Source organism: Hydra vulgaris, chromosome 06 (assembly GCF_038396675.1).
Source record: "Hydra vulgaris chromosome 06, alternate assembly HydraT2T_AEP".
Lineage (NCBI taxonomy): Eukaryota > Metazoa > Cnidaria > Hydrozoa > Anthoathecata > Hydridae > Hydra > Hydra vulgaris.
This window is the reverse complement of record NC_088925.1, coordinates 16451635-16475284: the sequence shown is the minus strand read 5'-3', so window position 1 is coordinate 16475284 and position 23650 is coordinate 16451635. Positions and strand designations below refer to the sequence as shown.

The window sequence follows — 23650 nt, the reverse complement described above, 5'->3', positions numbered from 1 at the left end:
CTAGCCAGACTATCATGAAGAATTTGCCAACACCCTTTAAAAGTTTTTTTAATATTCCATGTGGTTGATTTGATAGCTGTTTTAAAGACACCATGAACTACATAGAAGAAATTACAAAGTCTGATTGTTACATTGTATCTCTCAAAAGATACAATGTATCAAACAGACTTCGTAATTTCTTCTTTTAAGAGTGTATTGAAGTATGGTGCAAGTCCATGGTTAACAATATATGATATTTTTGAGGTGCTCATGGTGAAATCTTCTGCTGTCTTGCTGTCGGGAAACATCTTTTTAAAAGTGTTGATTAAATTTGTAGATGTATTATTAGAGTAACAACTCATTGTAGATTTCAGTACCCATATGATCTCATTAAATGAAATGAATATTATATTAATTAAATATTTATATAAACATATGGTTACTATATACTATAAAAGTTATAAAACTACTGTAGTGAGCAACTTTCAATAATAATAAAGACTCAAACTTTGCAAAATAACTTCAAGTTAAATATAAAACTGAAAAATTATTCCCTGAATTTACCCTAATTTTAAAGAATTTCAAAAAAAGTTCCCAGACTTTTCCAGGTATTCCCTGATTTTTTAAACTTTAAAAACTTTTCCCTAGTTATCTAGGTTTTCCCTGGAGTGCCATGAACCCTGTAAAGAGCAAGGAAACCGTTGACTTAAAAAATTGAAGGATTTATGAGTCAGGAAAACATAAAGATGGGAAAGAGTTTTTAGAGCATGAAGGGACAGATACAGTAGAAGTTTTTCCATATCCACACAGAATGTTTTCCATATCCACACTGATTTCGACACAGGTATACTTGTTTGGGCACCCAAATTTGCGCCTCAATACCAGTACTTAAATATTGATATGATTTTAGCATTAAAAAAGAAAAGACCCAAGAATGTTCAAGGAATTCATGTACCAGTGCAGCGATACCTTTCCAGATGTATGAGGAAATTTTTTTTCAAAACAGTGAGTAACATCTGGATAAAACAATGTCTTCTTATATATATCATTCTCATAATTATAAAATGTCAAACATTATTGCAACTTTTGCTTTTTAAGAGAAATAACTCAAATATCTGAAATTAGAGAACCAGGGTCTGTTATTCCTAATATTTTTAAACCTATCAAGAAATAAGTGAATATCAAATAAATATTAACTAATATTAAAACTTTTATTCAAAATTTATGTTGACTTGAAAAACAACCTTTGTAATCCTTTTGCAGTTTTTAGAGAAAGGTAAATAAACATTTTAAAGACATTTTTAATAATGTCTCCCTAGAAAAATGACTTAATTATAGCTTACATTAATTCTGTCATTATTCCAGGGAGACATAAATAAATACTATTTATCATATGCATTTCTATATAAACATATCTTTAAAAATAATATACATTATCTATTTACAGCGTTATTAATAATTATATAGCTATTTAATAATAATTATATATCAGTTTATTAATAATTATATATCAGTTTATTAATAATTATATATCAGTTTATTAGTAATTATATAGCAGTTAATTAAAAATCATATATCAGTTTATTAATAATTATATAGCGGGTTGTTTACAATTATATAAAATTTGTAATATACCTTTCTTAGTTAAAATAAAAAATACATTCAGCAAAATAAATATAAAAAGTGTTGTTAAATGTTAAGTTTTTATTTAAATTCTTGTCCTATAAAAGCAAGATCAAGATGATGCTTCATATGTTGATAAAAACGCCATAAAATCAACATTCTCATTCATATCTGAAATTACGGTATTAATGTGTTGAATATATTCTTTAGTTTCTGGATATGAACATAGTTTGTAATACCTGTTCTTTAAACATAAAAATACTTCTTTTATAGGATTTAAATGGGGAGAATGTGGGGGCAGATATCCGTATTTAATATTCTTATCCCTAAAAAATTGAATTATCAGTCCTGACTGATGAAATCTTACGTTGTCGATGATAAGAATTTTATTTTCAAACAATCTTGCTTCATAGCATTGCTTGAGAAATTCTAAGAAAATTTCAGTGTTGAAATTTCCTTCAATAATTAAATGTTTTAAATGGGTCTGACTGATATTAATGCAAGTAGACTGATATTGCGACTTTTGTTTGCAGGAACAGTTGTAAATGCAGGAGTGTTTTTTGGTGAATATCTGAAATTTGGTCTTGAATGTAAATTGAACCTGGCTTCATCCAAGAATAACATTTGAGAATAGTAAATATTTCTATATCAAATAGAATAACTTTTTTTCTCACTAATTATTCATGGCGAACAGGTGACATCAGAGACCTTTCTTAATCTTTTTCTTGTAATTTCAAGCTTCTTAAGGTAATAAGATATAGATGGTTGGGATATGGTTATTCCATTTTCTTGAAGCTTTCTGGCCATTCCACCCTGTGAAAGTGAATTGTCGTCTTGAATACATTCAGATAACAACATCATAGCCCGAGAATAGGAGCTTTGCTTGGGGCCGCTTTTCTGTAGTAGGTTAAAACAATCACTAAGATTATTTTTAGATGATATTATTGCCTGCTATTTTCTAACGGTGGATACTCTCAAATCAGTAGAATTGGCAATTTGAACTATACTTTCCCCTATATCCATTCTTATTTTTATTTGTTTAATTAATGTAGATGAAATTAATACTCTTTTTTTCCTTTTTATATTTCTGACAGGTTTACTTTCACTAAAATTATTTTCCATGGAGTTAAAATAGCCAAAAATATATTTAAAATAATAATGATTTTCTGATGGAATAACGTGGTATTAATGGATGAATATATCATTTATTTTTAAAAAATTTAACTATATACAAACGCTATATAATTATTAATAAATTGCTATATAACTATTAATAAACTGATATATAACTGTTAATAAACTGATATATAATTATTAATAAACTGATATTTAATTATTAATAAACCGCTTTATAATAATAATAATAACCCTGTATATTAAATACATATATTTTAGGTTAAGTTAAAGTACCTTGAAGTCTGAAGTTGCAAGTATATGTCGAGCATCAGGTGCCCATTGAGCTGCTACAAGTCCAATTGAGCCATGGTCAATCTTACAAATCCATTTAGGGTCTTCTAATGACCAAACCTTTTTAAAACATAATTGTTTTGAAATAAACCAAAAACAATGTAATTCACATCCTTAAATCCTGTTATTTTACACAAAATAAACTTAATGAATAAATTATATATATATATATATATACATATATATATATATATAAATAATATATATATATAATATATATATATATATATATATATATATATATATATATATATATATATATATGTATATACATATATATAAATATATATATATATATATGTATGTATGTATATATATATATACATATATATATATATATATATATATATATATATATATATATATATATATATATATATATATATATATATATATATAAGTATTTATATATCATAATAACTAGATGATTTGTACAAGTTGTACAAATTTGTACTTATATTAAAGTCTAAGACATAGTTCACACTTCAGACATAGTTCTTTGATAATAGGTTATCTTGATGTGCCATATACTTCTAGAATACTTTAGAAATAATTCTTTGAAGATCAAATGCGTCAAATACTTCTAGGACGCTTAAGACAAAATTCTCAGATATTTTTTGATGTCTTTGATAGTTATTACTTTATGCATTGACTGCATAAAGCATACCCAATGCATACCAAATTTTACTATAAGGCAAATCTAACTACCTAGGGGGTGACAAACAAAAAAGGTACTTGATTTTTTACTTTCTTTGAAATTAAAGTATATTAATAATATTGATTGAATTTGGAAGTTTTTTAAATATCTAAATTATATATATATATATTTATATATATATTTATATATATATATATATATATATATATATATATATATATATATATATATATATATATATATATATAAACCAAAAAATAAATGTTTTAAAAAAAAAAAGTATAAAAAATTGTAGATAAAGTATAAGATTTTAAAATAAAGAATTTTTTTTTTTTTAAAACAACATTTAAAAAATATGTAAAATTTATTTTGTAACAATATTGTTCAATTTAAAGATATTTCATAAAGATAAAGACTTACAACAATTTTTAACGTGCTTTTAAATTTAATTACAATGAGGTACTTTAAAATACGCAACTGACGTAGTTAAACTTTTACCGATGTAAATATCTTTGAATAGTTAACATAGAATAGTAAATATATTGAGTTAAGTTACATTTATTCGCGTTACGCTTTTCCTTACGCAATAAAATTTAATAAAAGGCCTGTAATATATATATATATATATATATATATATATATTTGTATCATGGTGATACTTACTACAGGCCTTTCCATTGCGAATCCTTATTCTGGACTGGGGGCGGACAATCTTAAGGAAATATATATTTTAGTTTTCTAAAAGTTCAATTTGTGAGTAGTTGATTGTTACAATAAATGGTTAAAAAGTGCTGTGTTTCTGGATGTAGAGGAAACTATGACGCTAAAAATAAAGTACGAGTTTTTAGGCTTCCCTCCAATGAAGAAGAAAGAAATCGTTGGATAAATTCAATTCCAAGAAGTAATTTTCCAAATAAACCAGATACTGTTGTCTGTGAAAGACATTTTTCAGAAAATTTTTTAAAAGCTATTGTCAATGGGAAATTTAGACCAGTTTAGCCTCCATCAACTTTTCTAAACATTCCATCTAGTGTGGTACCAACTAAACCTTTAAAATCTAAGTTCACTAATAAAGCGTTGTCTTCCATCAGAATTGAAAAGTGTGATGAGCTATCGCAAAATAACTTTGCTGTTCATATAAGCAATTTTAAATTTGAAAGTTATCATGGTGGTGTTGGTTGATTATTTCTTCACTATCAAAAAACCATATTACATATCTTGATTGCTGGTCAAGAGTTGAAGAAATAATTCGCTTCCTGAACAACACTGAAATTGATCATCAAAAGTTGGTATTACAAGATCTTATTACATCTATGAATGCATCAGAAGTAGGTAAAAAAATTTATAATGTAGAAACTATAACCAGATTGTATTGTTAATTTTCAACGTCTCGAAGCTTATACAATAAGGTACGAACAGATTTTAAACTGCCAAGTGTAAAAACATTAACAAAAATTACATTAATGACAAAGAAAATTTCAGATATTGACTTTATTAGTACCATTTTTTCAAATTTAGAGGAAATTTATAGAAATTGTATACCTTTGGTGGATGAAGTTTATGTAATGTCTCTTCTTCTTTATCATGGTGGTTATCTTTTTGGAAAAGGGGAAAATAATCCATAGTTGTTAGCAAATAGTGTTTTGGGTATTAAATGTTTAGTGTTTTGGGTTAAATGTTTAAAAGGTGGACCATCTTTTAAACATTTAACCCAAAAGTAATTTCAGTTATTTGTAATGACAATCGAACAAATTAAGTTTTTTTAAACTATTTGAGAGAGTTGAAGGAAAACCGTGGTTAACAAAATGTGGAATTTTTCTCCTTTTCGATTATGTTCATCAACTAAAAAATATTAAGAATAACTGGATTACAGAACAAATGCAGAAATTACAAATAAAAGTTGATGTTACAGATTTCGCTATTGATATCGAGCATTCTTGTCAAAAATGTGGCTATTTTATAAGTGAAGAATCTCATGACATCATTAATCAATTACCTGAGCTAGAATCATCTTTGTCACAGAGTACAAAAATGGCTTTGTTTTATATTGCAGGTTATGCTACAAGAAAAGATGATGTTAGTGAAAATTATTTGTTTAAAGATACTGTATTTTATTTTCAGTTATATGGAGACTATACAAAAAACTATGGACCGCGGTGGATTTAATATACCTCTCGATTGCTGTGTGCAGTGGGTATTTTTTAAATTTATTATATTTGAAATTGATGATGATATCTGATATTTATAACTCATCAGTTATCAGATCATCTATTTCATTAATATATAAAGAAATATGGTACAATATTATCTTTCTTTTAACATATTTCTTAAAAATTATTGTTTGCTTTTTTCACCCAAGTCCAATAAGGAATCTGCATTGAAGATTTTAAAGTTACCTGTATAACATTTAAAAATTATTATGTACATTTTTTATAACATTATTGATGTATATTTTGATATTTTTTCTTTTTACTTAATGTATATTTTGATGTTTTTCCTCTTTTTCCTTTGCATTATTTTAAAGTTAGTTTAAATTTTTTTTTTATTTAGATTATTAAATAATTACAAGTCATTATTCTGAAAAATATTGTATTTTATTCTTTTTCTCAAAATGTTTTATTTAAATTTGATGATATTTAATAAACATTGCAATAAACATTTTTTGCATTAATACAGTACTTTTAAAATTTAGTAAACTAACTAAAAATAATGGATTAGTTTGCAAACTTTTTTAGCCATTTTTTATGTTTTCCGAAACTTTGTCCTCCCCTGAAGGCCTGAAGTAAGTATCGTCATGATATGTACACACACAGGGCCCAAATTAAGCTTATCGCGATTGCTTTTCACACCTTCGCAATTAGTTTTTTCTTAAAAAAATAATTTTGCAATTTTTTTTTTGTTTATTTACTTTTTTTCTAGTTTAGCATTTTTTTGTGGCAATTCTTAAAAGTGATATTTTTGTCATTAAACTAAATTTATCTTTTGAAGCATGATCATTTACTCTTTTGCGCAGAGATTTCCATTCAACTTTTGAATTTAAATTATTTTAAATCTTTGCACAGAAGTCAATTATGTTTTAAAAAAGGTTTTAAAGCGAAAAGTTGAAAAGGGAAAAGATGTTAAAGAAAATTTTTTCTTCCATTCTATTTCTTTTTTAACAAAACAGCCTGGTTTTTATCTTTTAAAACATTGCACCAAATTAACTTATTAATAATAATTTAAATTATTAAATTATCAACAATTTTATGTTATTAATTTTTCTACTTTAAGTAAATTAAAATATATATTTATTCATTTTTATTAAATTTTTTTTCTATTACTTAATCAATGCTAATAGAAACCAGCAACTTTTTTGCTTCAACATTTTTTGCTTTAACAACCTTGAACCTTTTAAAGTTATATTTAATTTGATTACTAAATGGATAAAGTAAATCACAGTAAATTTACTTATAAACTAAACCAAAACAACCAGTTAAGTTACTCAAATATTTACTTATCAATTATATTAATTTACTTAATATACTCAAAGATTTGCAAAAGTCAGCCATACAAATGTTTCTATTAGCTTATATTATATGTTGTTAACACATAATATAAGCTTCTAACTGAAAATTATTTAAACAAAAATTGTCCAAAAGAATATGAAAAATGCGACATCATTATTTTATATTTTTATTTTATTTAACGCAATATCAAGATTAAACATTTTCTATAAATAATTTTATTTAAAAAGAAATCTATTTGAACAGAAGAAATTTTGTCTTTTAAAATTCTCTTTTCAAATAATTTTGCAATTGAAATTTAAAATTGAAAAAAAATTGAAAAATTTTAAAAGAATTTGAAGAAACAAGGGAGAATGAGGAAGAAAGTTTTTTTTTTCGTAAATTATAAATTTCTTTAAAGTTTTAAATAGTTAAATATATTTTGCTTCTTGAAAATAGTTTTAAAAGTAGAAACATTCTATTGCAAACATTAAACCAGCGATTGCAAAGGTTAAAATAAAAGTTAAATTATAAAAAATTTAAATTAAAATAAATAAATTGTTTAACTTCTTTTCAAAAATAAACTTAGTTACTTCGTTACAAGTCATGCATACTTACTTGGTGTAGTTAAGGCAATTTTAAAATATCATAGTGCCTGTATGATAGTTTGTTGACTACCACACATTTCCGTTAAATGATCATGTTTGTGAATTATAAAAAGACGAAAAAATTAAAATTATAAATTTTGCAGTATCACAAAATATAAATGTTTGTAGCTAAAAAACCCAGACCAGTTTCTTTTTTTAAAAAAATCAAATATTAAAAAAACCTGAAGCAAAAAAAATTATACCATCTAAAGCTCTTGCTTGGACATAATCTGCTGATAAAATTATGCTAATTTCAAATAAAAGAATTAGAATAAATTGTAAATTGCCTTAACTACACTGAGTACTTAGTTACTAGTCACGCATACTGGCCGAGGAAAAAAAGTCAATCCAAGCATAGTCACCGTATCAACAAGCATAGACATAGAAGCGCTAGAAAAAGTTCAAAACCATGCTACAAAAACCATTTCTGAGAATTCCGCCGAGCAGCAAAGTGTGATGTTTGGTTTTACAACACTCAAAGAATAAAGAATAAAAAGTGATTTAATTCTTTAATTCTTAATTCAAGTTTATACCTGAATGCGACTCCTTCAACATGTTCAAATATCGACTCGATGAACATTTAAATCGGTTAAAAGAAAATTTTTAAACAATAACTGGAAATAAACTCTCTCCACATATGTTTCCAGCATTATATTATGTTCTTAAAGTATGGTACTTGTGTCGCAGATATGCACAAGTATCATAAGACTTTTAGTATAGAGATGCCTGATGCAGCACATCTTCGTTGGTAATTTAAACATAGCAAACATTTATGATTTTTCAAAAGTCTATAAATTTATTACTAATTTTGTAAATATTTTAAATTATTGACCACTAAAATTAATTAAACTAGACTTAAAAAAAGGAAAATTAGGCAGCGTTTGAAGTCTTGTTTTAACTTTAGCTCTGACACATACAATGCTAAATGAGTACACGCAAGATGTTTACTCGTTACACTATTATTTTTTCAAAGTTTGAGTTTGTTGGCCTGCTTTAAAAACAAATAAAGATTTATGTAAGTACATAATCTACATTATATTATTTAAATGTTTAACCAAGGGTCTGACCCTTGGTATAAACATTTCAAGTTAATATTTCAATATCATAATGCGGCTCTCTAGCTGCATGCACAAATAATATTATAATATTGAAAACAAGTAGCTCTTTAAAAACTGGAAAATTTTTATGAATTATAAACTTTGGCTCTTCTGCCTTAAAAGATTGCCAATTAATGTTAAATATTATGATGAATATTTAACATTATCTAGGACTAGGACTAGGTCTATTGACGGGTACGTTGGTTACTAACATTATTCCAAATTACCTAAAATGCTTATGTTTTTAATTATAAATGGTTATATATATTTAAAAAATGTTCATATGTTGAATTAGATTTTTTTTTCTAAACATTTTACTTTTAATCACTTTTTCTTGAGTTGTAAACTACTACTATTATTACTATTTAAAAATGTTGTTTTCTTTCATATTTTTTAAATTTTACTTAAGGATGGGAAGTAAAATAATTGTTGACATAATTTTATGGGGGAGGGGGGGGGCGCTGAAAGTTTGACAAGTTGTTGACAAGGGGGAGAGGGGAGGTAAAAATTGCCAAAAAATTGTTGACATAATTAATGGACCTTAATATAATTCAATTTATTAAACCAAATTTTTTTGTTTCACTTTTAATTGGAAAACAATTTGAATAAAAAATTGAATGAAAACATCAGTTTAAAAACCATTTGAATGAAAAACTTAATTAAACTTACATTTTTAATTGTACGCTAGATCAAGAAACAATAAATTATAAATCTAATGTTTTTTTGCTTTGATCTTACTCATTCTGTCTATCAATTATAGACTTGTCTGGTCTATAGGCATGTTTTTGCGCAAATATGAAGTATTATGGCGATAATGTTTTAATTAGAGCAATCTTATTTATTTGCTTCATTTTATTTTAAACAGGTTTTATGTTATTAAGGTTATAAACTGTATAAACAGCACGAAACAGCGTCACAAAGTTGTTTTACATTAACACAAGCTCTTTATATTGCTTTTTCATGCATTAGGCAAAATAAATTTTGCCTAATCTGATCTTGGTACGAGGTGTGGATTTAAATCACTTTAACAGACGAAAGTTAAATTATGTCTAAAGTAGTATGGAACTAAGTGGTCAATCTGCCTAATCTGATCTGGATCTATGTATAAAAGGTCTGGAAATTAACTGTACAACAAGAAAAAAATTTATAAACAAGCCGATAAACTGCATAAAGATTTTGCATTGTAAAGTTCTTAAGTACCTTATTTATAATGTCTGACAATTGTTATAATGTACGAATGGCTTTAGAGAAAAACCATGTAGTTTTATTAAATGAAATTTGAAGGAAGTTGTCTTATGAAGTAAATTCTTTATGTTTTCTGTATAAAGAAAACCTGGATTCATGTAAAGAAAATTTCTGTTCAGAATTATAACTCAAAATCTCGAAATTGGATAAACTTGTACTCATTCAGAATGCTATTAACCGTTTCTAATACATTATTTACTTTATGCTATTATGCAATAAAGCAAAAATTATCTTCAGTAAAAATAATTTGTTGCTTTATCTACAGTTTTAAGAATTTGCTAAAAGTAATTTTTTTCTTCCTATTTTTGTTACATTATAAAAACATATGCTTGGCTCAGTGAATTTCAAATTGCTAGCATAGTTTTGTAATATTGCTGCTATTATGTTTATACATGTAAACATATATATTTTTTTTGTTTAGATATATATTTTTTACATATTAATAAAATTGAAAAAATATATATATATCTGTATAAAAAGATATATATACATCACAACAGCAATACCAAAAAGCTATGATAGCAGTTTGAAAATTATTATAACAAGAATATGTTTTTATAGTATTATTATAAAAACATATGCTTGTCTTAGTTAAGTACAAACTGCTAGCATAGCTTTGTAATATTGCTGTTGTGATGTTTGTATTTGTAAACATACACTTTTTTAAATAGATTTTGCATGATGTTGATTATAATATAAGCAACACTTTTCCCACAAAAAATACAACTGGTTGATGTTGTCTAAAGTTTGATGCTTAACAGTAACTGTCATTTATATATATTTTTTGTTAATCAGTCTTATTTTATACAAACTATGCAGTTGATGTTTGGTGCCAAAATTTAGAAGTTTTAAGCACCGTCTAAGAGCTATATTTTTTAATGGTTCAGTTATTTATAATGTGTCACCTGCGAGAAAAATTTTTTTGCATCATATTGAAATGTAAAAGTTAAGCGATATTTGCGATACGTAGTAAAATTACATTTTTAAAAGAAAAAAATGAGTGCTGTTTGTGTATTGTGCAAGGTTTTGACAAAGAAGTTATGTCAAAGTATATGGAAAATACAATAAACAACTTATGAAACACCATCATCAAACTTTTACCTATTATTGACTTAAATTCCTCAGATGAAACATGCATATATTCTACACTGTTGTTCATTATTGATGAAGCTAATAAATATAAAACAGTTACTGCCTGCGTTACGTTTGATCAGCCTTTGTGGCAGAAAGCACTTGGTGTTATAAAAGATCAGAACCTCAATATAGTATGTTGACTCAGAGGATTTCACACAATGATGAGCTTTCTCAAAAGCATTGGAAAACTAATGGCAGGAACTGGCCTGAGAGATTTTAGAGCAAATTTACTCTGAAGATACGGTAAAACATATTCTTAAAGGAAAAGCTGTTGAAAGAGCCCTAAGAGGTCACATGTTGGTCCAGAGTGCATTGATGAGTCATATTATAGATATTTTAGTTGACGAATCAAAACTAGATATATCCGGACTTGAATGCACTTATAAAATAGCAATGCAAAATGGTATGAACAAGGCAGAGTTAATCAGACTTGGTAATACAGATACTTTCAAAAATATTAAATGTACCATGTTAACCTATATGGAAAAGAAGTCATATGAATCACACACTGCAAAACTTTGGATCTTGTATATATACTATATTGGTATCATAAAGGAATTTTTAGTTGCAGAGAGAACTTGTAGCTGGTATTTGCATCTTCAAGCAATCTCAAAAATGCTTAACTTATTTGCCACATCAGGACATTCAAACTATGCCAAGTGCTCTAGGTTATAATTGTAAGAAGTGCAATATCTTTCAGAAACAAGTCCATGGTTACACCAACAATATTTAGATGGTCATCACACAGTGCATCGTCCTGCAAGGTATTGGGCTGGCTTGAAAAGCAACCTATGGACAATGAGCATCTGTTATTCTGCAAGTGTTGATGAAGCAATGCATAAATTATCTGTATTAGACATCAGAGTTATGGATTAAGAAATGGGTATTTAAAGACTAGTATATGATTACGAACATTGTGTTTTATGACTGGTTTGTTGTAAGAAATTCATTCAACATTGATAATAAAAATCTATATTCATTATCTATGGGTGTTGTGTCAGTAAATGCTGAAGATCTTGTCAACTGTGACGAGGCTGAGAGCATAAGTGTTCGTCTACAAACTTGTCTGAACAGTCTTAAGTTCAATGAAGCAAAGTTTAAAAAAAAGAATACGTTTTTTTGTGTGTGGATGTTTTGACCAATATTGTAAAACTAGACAAATTAACTGTTGTGTCGATTCAACACTCCTTTTTAATCACTCATCTCCCACAATCATTATTTAAAAATAACCTAATGCCGAAAACAAACAAATACTCTTTGCGCAAAATGATTCTTCCTGACAACAAAATTAAATCAAGTACAAACGTTAGCTTATGCAAATATGTCCTTAATGGAGGTTCCTCACTCCACAGAGTTCTTTGAAATAAAGGTATAAGATTTATAGAAATTGTTGAAACCTACGTCAGCTATATAAGAAAAAATTATGCTACCACTTATATTAAATTTGATGGTTATGATAAAGGGTCTTCAATTAAATCTAATGAATAAGTCAGAAGAACAAAATACAAAGGTTCTTGCCAAAAATCTTATCATAAGAGAAAATAATCAGGTTCCGAACTCACAAGAATGTTTATTATTGAATTCACATAACAAAGCACAACTGATTTTACTTTTGTCAGATTATCTTAAACAAGATGGCCAAGAAGTATATATTTACAAAGGGGATGCTGACACGAAAATGTCTCTAAATGGTTGGAAGTTGCAAAAGAAATTTCACCATGCATTGTTGTTGCCAATGATACGGATATAGCAGAGATGGTAATGTATCATTGGAAAGATGAATTAAACAAGGTTTTTTTATGATGAGAACAAGAAAAACTCTGGAGTATAAAAGATGCTCAATCTCGAGTAATGGATTTTAGAGAACATCTGTTATTTGTTCATGCATGGTCAGGATGTGACTTGACATCTTCAATACTGGGAAAAGGAAAACCTAGTTTTTTAAAATTACTGCAAAAATCGAAAAGCATACAATCAGTATCTGAAATTATTTCGGATTATTGGGCAACCAAAAAAGAAGTTGGAGAAACTGCTGTAAAGGCTTTCATTAAACTTTTTGTTGGAAATACAGAACCTTTGTTAAGGAAAATGCAGTTGGTATCTGAACATTTAATTTTAATTGTTTGTCATTCATTTAGATTGAGAAAATTTAGATTTAGATTGAGAAAATAATTTATAATTAGTATTATTTCTTAAATATTTGAAATATAAACAAATGATTTGTGAAGGAATTATTAAGACAGAAAAGTTACACAGATCGTGCTGCTTATTTTCATGGTCTTAGGGTTCATCTCCAGGTTATTGATTGAAAAATTCTAGATGAATCTTTCAACTTGGATCCAAAAGAATGGGAATGGAAATTAGATAATGGTTGTCTTCTTCCAATACCAACAGACAAAGATGTGGTACCACCCAATATGTTAAAAGTGATTCGCTGTGATTGTAAAACTTTTTCAAGAAATATGTGCAAAACTAATATGTGTTCTTGCAGGAAAAACGGATTAAAATGTCTGCATGCGGTGGCTGTTGCAGGCAGTAATAAAACAGTAAATTTTCTTTTTTCATTATTTTATATGCACATAATCATCTTAAAATATATTAGTTGTTTTTGTGATACGATTGTTTTACATTTTAAGGATTTTAAAATTGAAAAAAATACAACTGATGAAATTGAAAACGAAAGAAATTTATTTGATGATTTGTTTAGAAAAAAGTAAAATATTTGATATTGACATTTTAAAGAAATTTACATTGAAGTCTCAAATTTATTTTAAAAGAATATACTTCTTTTCACATTTTTTTCCCATTTAAAGTTTGCTTTGAAAACAAAAAAATATAATATTTAAAAGGCTTTTACACTTTTCAAACTTAAATAACTTAAAAAATAATTGTTTTCAAGCCATAGCTCTTATATAAATAATGATCAGCATAAAATTTTCTATCCAATGATATATAGTTTATGATATTTTGGTGCTGTTAAAATTGATCCTTTTTTTTACCCAAATTGGAATCTTCATGAAGCGCAATCAACTGGGCTTTTTTTTTACGCTCATCCAAAGACTGTCTACTTTCTCTCTGCAAAGTTTTGGCTTTATACCATTTTTGTCCGGGTTCGACCCTATTTTATGCTAATTCTCTCCTACTAAATGTGTTGTTTTATTTCAACATCCAAAATTTAATGGTATGATTAGCAATGGTAAGTAAAAATTTTCTTTTAATAACATTTTGAAAATAGCATTATCTTAATCTGTTATTTATCTAAAAATCTGTCGATTGTGCTCAGTAGTTATATTTTTTTAAAAACTTTTTAAAGTTTCAAAAATATTTGCATGTTTTCTTTTAGAATTACATTGCCAGTGCAATATAGCCCTGGGCCCGACGGTTTTGGAGGCATCGGTTCATAGAAAATGTATTTATTATATTTACTTTTATTATATTTTTAAAGGAAACTTGGAAAATAAATTTAATGATTAATCATAGAAAGAGGCTTCCTGCTATAAAAAAGCCCTGGGCCCCAAAAAGTCTTGATTCACTAATGCTGTACTATTTGACTGTACTATTTATCAGAGAGTAGTAATATTCAGGTTATATGAATCATTTTAAAATTAATATTAAATAATATATTATTTATATTGAATATTAAAATTGTTTTGTTTACTTTTAGTAGCGGACACTGTGGATTTCAAAAATTTTTAAAACCATTTTTTTAATACATGTATTTTTAATACATGTATTGTTTATACATGTTTCGACTAAAACTAGTCATCTTCAGTTAAAATTAAATATTAAAGATTTGTTAAAATACCTATAAGGGTGTTAAAAAAACAACAATACAAAATATAATTATTCTTGTACAAACTAATAATAATATAATTACAAAAATACAAAAAAATCAGTTAAAAAGTTTATCATGTCATACAAAAGAAATAGGAAATAACAAAAGAATAGGTTAAAAAGATACACAATATGTATAAAAAATAGCAATTAAACAGAAAGTGTCATTTGTACATGGTTAACCTGTTTATTCATACCAGGTTTTAACCATTCTATAAACATACTTTCTTTAAGTTTTAGATCAAATTTGTTAGATGCCGAACCTAACACAGAAAAACACTTATCATTTATGAATATATATATATATATATATATATATATATATATATATATATATATATATATATATATATTTATATATATATATATTTATATATAATCTCACACATATATATATATAAATAAATATATATATATTCCTAGATCAACCTAAAGGTGATTATTTGCGGTAAAAATACCACACTTACGGCAACTTTTTTGTTAAGGTGACATTTTTTGGTCACCTTAACCTTTCTTAACCAGATTCTACATTCATTATATAGATTTATAAAGATTACAATTTATCATGTTAAATGTTAATGTTAAAAGAGTTGCCATTTGAATTTTCTCTTAAAAATAATGTTTTTTTCTCAAGTTATGAGCAATGTAAATTCGGGGTTGTATATCATGAAAAGTTTTATATGCAAACAAATGCTGCTTTCGGCTACACTCTCCTTTCAGGTAGTTTTTTAATGTCTAAACGGGTATGTATTTTAGTTATTTTTGTTTCTATTTATAACTTAAAACTTAAGCTTCTATAATACCCTAAAACAGTTATTTTTAGTTAAGAAACTGAGTCAGAGGTTTGTTTTTAAAAAATATACATGTTCAAAAAGCAGTAAAATTTGCACTTTGACGATAATCAAATCACAGCGAGAATTGTATCTAAATGCGCTATTGCATGGCAAACCAAAGGAAATATAAGATCTTTTGTTAGTATACATGCCTAATATGAATTTTTAGTTTTAATATTCATAATTACCATTTATACTGAAATTGATTTAAAGTATACGAAAATTATACAGTAATATTTTGTGTCTGATATTTCATGTAAAGCACATCAACATCTTGTTAAGGTTCAAAAATGTCCACTTGTAAATATAAATTTTTTATAATTTGAATATAACTTTTTTATTATTAAGCTATTTAGATTATTTCATAAAATATTAGTTGACTGCGTGACAGATAATTAATTAAATAAAAAAATAAAAAAAACATTATATGTGCATATAATTACTATAATGTGTTATAGGCAGGGGTGTAAAGACGTAAAAAAAAAGTACTGACTCTTCAGAGTAAGATTCTGACTCCTATTTCATAATAAAATTTTTGAAAAATTCTTGTTTTAATAGTTATATAGTGGATTTTTTAAAATTAACTCAAATAAGAATGTCAAAAGAAAATCAAGACGAAGCCTTATGATTTATTTATCCATTTATTGTTATTTATTATTTTTTCGACTTCAGTCTTTAATTTCAGCTGTCTTAAAACTTTTCTATTTGGATGAAATATGTTATAAAAGTAACTTTAAAAAATTCAAAAAACTCAATGTTTAGTTTCTTGTTCCTTGTTAAATATTGTTTTAAATTTCACATTAAGATTGTTTAGATATAAAATAAAACATCTGTATATAAATCTAGATGACGACTTAAGGTTTGATTTATTCTTTCTTGATATTGTTTTTAAAGTCACCTCAAGGTCCTCTTGTTTTTACTGAATTTTACAATAAAAGTAGCTATATAAAAATCTAGTTAACATTTACCTTAAGCTGAATTTCTCCAAAAATTAATGCTAAACCATTAAATCCTTTAAATGGAATGGAAATTTTTATCAGGAATGTAAAATAACTTTATAGTGAGTAACTTGCATAAACTATTATAAACTGCTTTGTGTAGTAATACCATGTAAACCTAATCAATAAAAACCTTAAGGTTTTTTTGCATGGCTGAATTATATTTTAAAAATATTCCCAAAAAGTCTATATGTTGCCTAAAGGTTTGTTAGATTGCTTCTTGTTATTTATTTTAAATAATTATTTTTTAGTTAGTTATAAAAGTCACCTTAAGGTTTTTATATTTGGCTGAATTATATTTTTAAATATCATAAAAAAGTCTTTTGTCGCCTTAAAGTTTGCTTAATTGTTTCTTGTTGTATATTGCAAAAAAATTTTTTTGCGCGATTTAAAAGTCACCTATAGGTTTTTATGTAGGTAATTTCTTAAATAAGTCTATATGTCACCTTAAGGTTTGCTTAATTGTTCCTTGTTATATATTGTGAATAGTTTTTTTTTACTTAGTTTTAAAAGTTACCTTAAGGTTTTTTTGTATGGCTGAATTATATTTTTAAAATATTCTCAAAAAGTCTATAGGTAGCCTTAAGGTTTGTTAGACTGCTCCTTGTTATTTATTTTACATAATTATTTTTTAATTAGTTTTAAAAGTCACCTTAGGTTTTTATGTTTGGCTGAATTATATTTTAAAATATCTTCAAAAAGTCTATATGTCGCCTTGAAGTTTGCCTAATTGTTTCTTGTGAATGAATATATTGGGAAAAAATGTTTTTTGCAAGTTTTAAAAGTCAACCTAAGCTTTTTGTTTTGTTTGGCTGAATTATATTTAAAAATATCTTCAAATATTTTATGTCGCCGTGTGTTTTATTGTTCCTTGTTATATTTTGTTTTAACTTTTACCTCAATTTTCTTTACTTATAAAATAAAGTATTTTAAAAAAAATTTGGATGACGCTTTAAAGTTTATTCTTCCTTTTTCTATATTGTTTTAAAAGTCACCTCAAGTTTCTTCTTTTTTTTAATTGAGTTTCACTATTAAAACATTTATAATATATAAAAAAAATAGATGTTGCTATAAAGTTTGTTTTATTGTTCCCTTTAATATTTTGTTTTAAAAATCTTCTTAAGATTTTATGTTTGGCTTAATTGTTTTTTAAAAATATCTGTAAAAGTAATTTAGATTTAACTAAAGTTTGCTTTTATTGTTCACTTTAAAATTTTGTTTAAAAGTCACCTTAAGGTGGATGTTAACCAAAATTTAAAAAAAGCCAAATTTCTGCAAAAATTAATGCTACACTATTAAATCTTTTAAATGGGATTAAAATCATGTATCAGGAATGATAAAGTAACTATGGTGAGTAACTTGCATAAAAGTTATAAAATTTTAAAAACTGCTTTTACTACTGTTACGATGGAAACCAAATCAATAAAAAGACTTTAATGTGAATCAATTGTGAAATCAATAAAATCAATGTGAATCAATAAAATCAATGTGAAATCAAATCAAATCAATAAAAAGACTGGAAAAGGTGATTTCAACAAAATTCCTAAATTTCAACTTTTTTTTGAACTAAAATGATAACCACTGAAAAAGGATTAATTTGAACGAGTGATTTTTGTTTCATGATAACAATTGCTACGGTAACTTAAAAAAAAAACTGCTTTTAATGGTTAGTAGTTAGACACCTGGAAGTCAAAAAAATTTAAAAGGCTTTGACCTTTTAAATATCCTGTTATTTTTCAACATGTTCTGAAAAAATAACTCAAGATATCATTTATTAAAGTTAAAAATCAAAAATGGCTAAATTTAGCTAACAAATTCTACATATTGGTTTTACATTTTAAAAGTAAGTTCTTATTTATTTTATGTTAAACTACACCATTTTTTTTTTTTTTTAAACAATAGGTTTTTAGTTTGATGCAAAACTTTTTTAGACTTTAAATTTTGAACCATAATGTTCTATGGACCATAATGTTGAAACTATGGTTGCTAAGGGTGTTGCTAAGATAAATAATTTGACTTGGATAAATTTATTGGAAAAAAATATATATATAAAAGTATATATTTTTTAAAATACAGAAATTTCTTTTCAAAAATACATATAAAAAAGATTTAATACATTACAAAAGTTTTTGTTAACATCCAAAACATTACAAAAGTTTTTGTTAACATCCACCTTAAGATTTTTTTGTTTGGCTTAATTATGTTTTAAAAATTTCTTCTTATTATATTTTAAAAATATCTTTTACAAGTTTTTTATGTTTCCTTAAGTTTTCCTTTATTGTCACTTGTTATATATTGTTTTAAATTTTATATAAATTTTTTTATTTATAAAATAAGGTTTTTTAAAAAAAAATCTAGGTGACTTCTTAAGGTTTGGTTTTTTCAACAATTTTATTGATTTGAATTTTACCTTTTTCTTTTTTTTAGCTAAAAAAGTTTCTTTATTTTTAAAATAAACTTTTTTTTAAATAATTTAGATGACGCTTTAAGGTTTACTTTACCCTTCTTTTCATATATATATATATATATATATATATATATATATATATATATATATATATATATATATATATATATATATATATATATATATATATATATATATATATATATATATACATAAATATATTGTTTTAAAAATTTCCTCTCAGTTCTTTTGTTTTATTGAGTTTTACTATAAAAATATACAATTAAAAAAATCTATAATTTGCTTTAAGGTTTGTTTTATTGTTGATTTTCATTTTTTATTTTTAAGTCACTTTAAATTTTTGTTTGGGTGAATTATATTTTTTAAATATCTTTAAAAAGTCTATATGTTGGCTTATAGTTTTCTATATTGTTTCTTGTTATATTTTGTTATAAATTTTACCTTAAGTTTCTTTAGTTATAAAATAAAGTGTTTTAAAAGAACTAGATGACACCTTAAGATTTAGTTTATTCTTCCTTTGTGCATATTGTTTTAAAAGTCACCTCAAGGTTCTTTTGTTTTTACTGAATTTTACTTTAAAAGTATCTGTATAAAAATCTAGTTATCACCTTAAATGTTGTTTAAATGTTCCTTTTTATATATTGTTTTAAAAGTCACCATAGATTTTTTTTGGTTTACTGAGTTTTACTATAAAAATATCTGTTAATAAATATGCAGGTTGCCTTAAGGTTTGTTTTATTGTTTTTTAATTTTTATTATAATAGTCGCCTTAAGGTTTTTTTGTTTAGCTGATTTTATAATATCTTTAGAAAGTCTTTATGTCGCCCTTATGTTTGCTTTATTGCTCCTTGTTATATATTGTTTTAAATATTACCTTTGAAGTCTTTAGTCATAAATTAAAGTATTAAAAAAGAATCTAGATGACACCTAGTTTTAAATTTTATAACTCAGTTAAAATTTTTAAAAGAAGTATATAAGTAGCCTTAAGGTTTAGTTAATTGTTTCTTGTTTTATATTATTTTTAATTTTGTTTTAAGATACTTTAGTTATAAAAAAAAAAAAATAGATGACACCCTAAAATTTATTTTTACGTTTCTTTTTGTATATTAATTTAAAGTTCATTTTAAGGTTCTTTTGTTTAACTGAGTGTTATTATAATAAGAGCTATAAACAAATGCAGAGTTTGCCTTAAGGTATTGTCCATAAGTTAAGCAACAAAAAAATTTCATATTATAAAAAGTAAAAATAGCTAATTAAGTTTAATGGAAATCACAGTTTAAAATAAGTTTATTGTTACCTATTTAATGGACGATCCCTTATGGTTTGATATGTGTTTTTTTATATTTTGTTTTAAAAGTCATTTTAAGGTTCATTTTATTGGCTGAGTCATACTATAAAAGTATTTGAAAAAGTTTAAATGACGCCTAAAGGTTTGGTTTAATTGTTTATTTTAGTTATAAAATAAAACATGTAAAAAAAATCTAAGTAATGCCTTAGAGCTTGATTCTTTACTCTTCATTTTATATTGTTTTAAAATAAGTCACCTTATTTAAAAAACTATATAAAGGTTGCGCCTTAGGGTGTCTATTGTTGTTTGATGCTATTAGGGTCGCCTAAGTGTTTAACTTTTTTCATCAAGTCACATGAAATACTTAATTCTATTATTGTTTTAAAAGTCACATTAGTTTCTTATGTTTAATTTTAAGTATAAAAAAAAACCTGCATAATGCCTTGAGGTTTGGTTTATTGTTATGGTTCATATATTCTTTTAAAAAGTCTCATACTTTTTTTTTTCTTTTTTATTTGTCAAGTTATATTTAAAATATTTTTAAAGAAACTAAATGATGCCATATGGTTTGGTTTATTGTTATTTGATATATATATTTTTTAAACTTTTTTTAAGGTTCTTCTATATTGCTGATTCATATTATTGTAGTATGTATAAAATAACTTAAATGTTGCATTAAGGTTTGGTTAGTTGTTTCTTTTTATATATTTATTTAAAAGTCATTCTGAGGTTCATTTGGCTGTTGTTTGGCTGATTTATATTTTAAATACATCTATACAAATATCTAGATGATGGCTTTTGATTCATTGTCCCTTGTTATATATTGTTTTAAATTCTTCAGATTTTTTTAGTCATAAAATAACATTGCTATAAAAACTTTGATTAAAGTTTAATTTGTTGATTATATTGTATATTGTTTAAAATATTGTATATTGTTTAAAAGTCACCTTAAGATTCTTTAATTGGTTGAGTTATGTTATAAAATAATCTAAAAATTTAGATAATCCCTTATGTTGCTAATTATTTAAATGTTTAGACAAAACACCGTTTGGTTTACTATTCTCTACTTTATATAAATAATTCATCTTAGGATTTCTTTGTTTTGATGAGTTATAAAGATTTGTAAAAAATTTAGACGAGGCTCTATAGGTTCATTAACTACTATTTTTCATTATTAAATCAAAAGTCTAATTATTTTTATATAATCTCTTAAAATTACCTAAAGAAATTTTGATGATGTCTTAAGGTTTTTTTGTTGTAATATCTTTAGTTATGCAGCCCTCTGAATTAGGGTCAGCATTCTGCAATGCTGACCTAACTGCTGACCTTAAAATGTTTAAGGTCAGCAAAAATCGCTGACCTCAATTTTTGCTGACCTAAATTGATTTTAAGTTGCATTTAAATTGTAATTTTTAGCATTATTTTTAGCATAATTATTTTGCCATAAATAAAATTTTAAGTGTCATTTAAATTTATATTCTTTTATCACAGGATAAGTTAAGTTTGAGCAATATATTTTTTAACTTTTGGTTGCTGAAATTTTGGAGGTTGTATGTATATTTTTATAGCATTCATAATCAAAACATTAAAATTTTTTAAAACTAAAAGTTTAGTAAATAATATATCACACTCACTTATTGTTTAACCAATTCAGGTTATGGTGTGTTTGCAACAGATAAGTTTCAGAAAGAGGACTTTCTTTTACAGTACAGAGGTATTTTTTTTAAACGTTTTTTTAGATTTTAATAAATCTAAAAATTTTTAATTAAATTTTTAATTTTTTAAACTTTTTCAACATTTAGTTATGTGAATATAAAGATTTTTACTTTGTTAATTTGTTGGTGGTGGTGGTCTTTGTGTAGTTTGCGGTGCAATTGCGTTGTTTGTGATGCAATTGTGTTATTGTGATGCAATATTCTTGAGTTTTTCTGCCATGTTTATTAACATATTTTTAATCTCAATGTCAAGCATGGTGGGGATCAAATACGTTTGATTAAGTATAACTACATCAATTCTGGATTTCGAAATACAAATACAAAATATATGCAATCAGTATTCTCCAAATATAAATACATATATAATGTGAAAAACCCAAAACTTTCCTTTAAAAGTCCTGGAAATATCCTGAAATTTTGAATTAGCTATTGGCTGGTAACCCTGTCTCATGTGTATAAATATTTTTGTACCTGTATTAAATAGGTGATGTTATTAGTTTAAATGAGGCGAAATTGAGGTCTGAAACAATATGAGAATGAAGGATTGGGTTGTTTTATCTATAATGGGATCAAAGATATTTATGGTAAATCTGTTTGGTAAGTAAAATATTTTTCATTTGTTATTATTATATTGTTCTTCTTAAAATTGCATGGTAAATGACTCACCTTCAATATATGCCAATGCAAAAATAAAGAGAATAGTTGAGTCTAATTATGTTAGTCTTTGTCTTTTCGCGACAAAAACAATAGATGTTGGTAGTGAACTAAGGTATATTTTATATTCTAAAATATTATTCCATTCACGTTTCAGCTTACAATATATGGTTTGCGTAAATTTTTTTTTAGGTTAAAAATTAGTTTTTAGTTTGTAAATTCTTATACTGTTTGTCATAAAATTATACTGTAAAATTACTTTAAAATAATTCTTTAGGAAGTTTATGAATATATAAAAGGGATGTAGTGCCCCAAAAAGAATATCAACTTTGAATTACAATTTTTTTCTATTATCTGGTGTCCAGGAGCTCTAGATACTTATGATCTGCAATGAGAAAATAATTCATAGCAGTCCTAGAGCCATTATATAAAAGGACTCTAGTTACAAAATTGATTGCTACTCTAAAGTCATTTTTTTTCCTTAAAAGTAGTTTTAAAATCTCTTTTTATTTCTTGTCTATGTTAAAATGTTAGTTGCAGGTTTATAATTTTTGCAATTCTGGAACAT

General features: G+C 25.3%; 1 protein-coding gene across 1 annotated transcript in view; it reads right to left on the bottom strand.

The window, feature by feature from the left end:
* The window catches only part of LOC100205122 (WD repeat-containing protein WRAP73), a 67571-nt gene that overhangs the window by 32301 nt on the left and 11620 nt on the right, over window positions 1–23650 (bottom strand). Inside the window, exon 4 of the mRNA XM_065799366.1 lies at window positions 3013–3129. Within this exon, the coding sequence (XP_065655438.1) occupies window positions 3013–3129 (117 nt within the window). The remainder of the gene's footprint in view (window positions 1–3012; window positions 3130–23650) is intronic.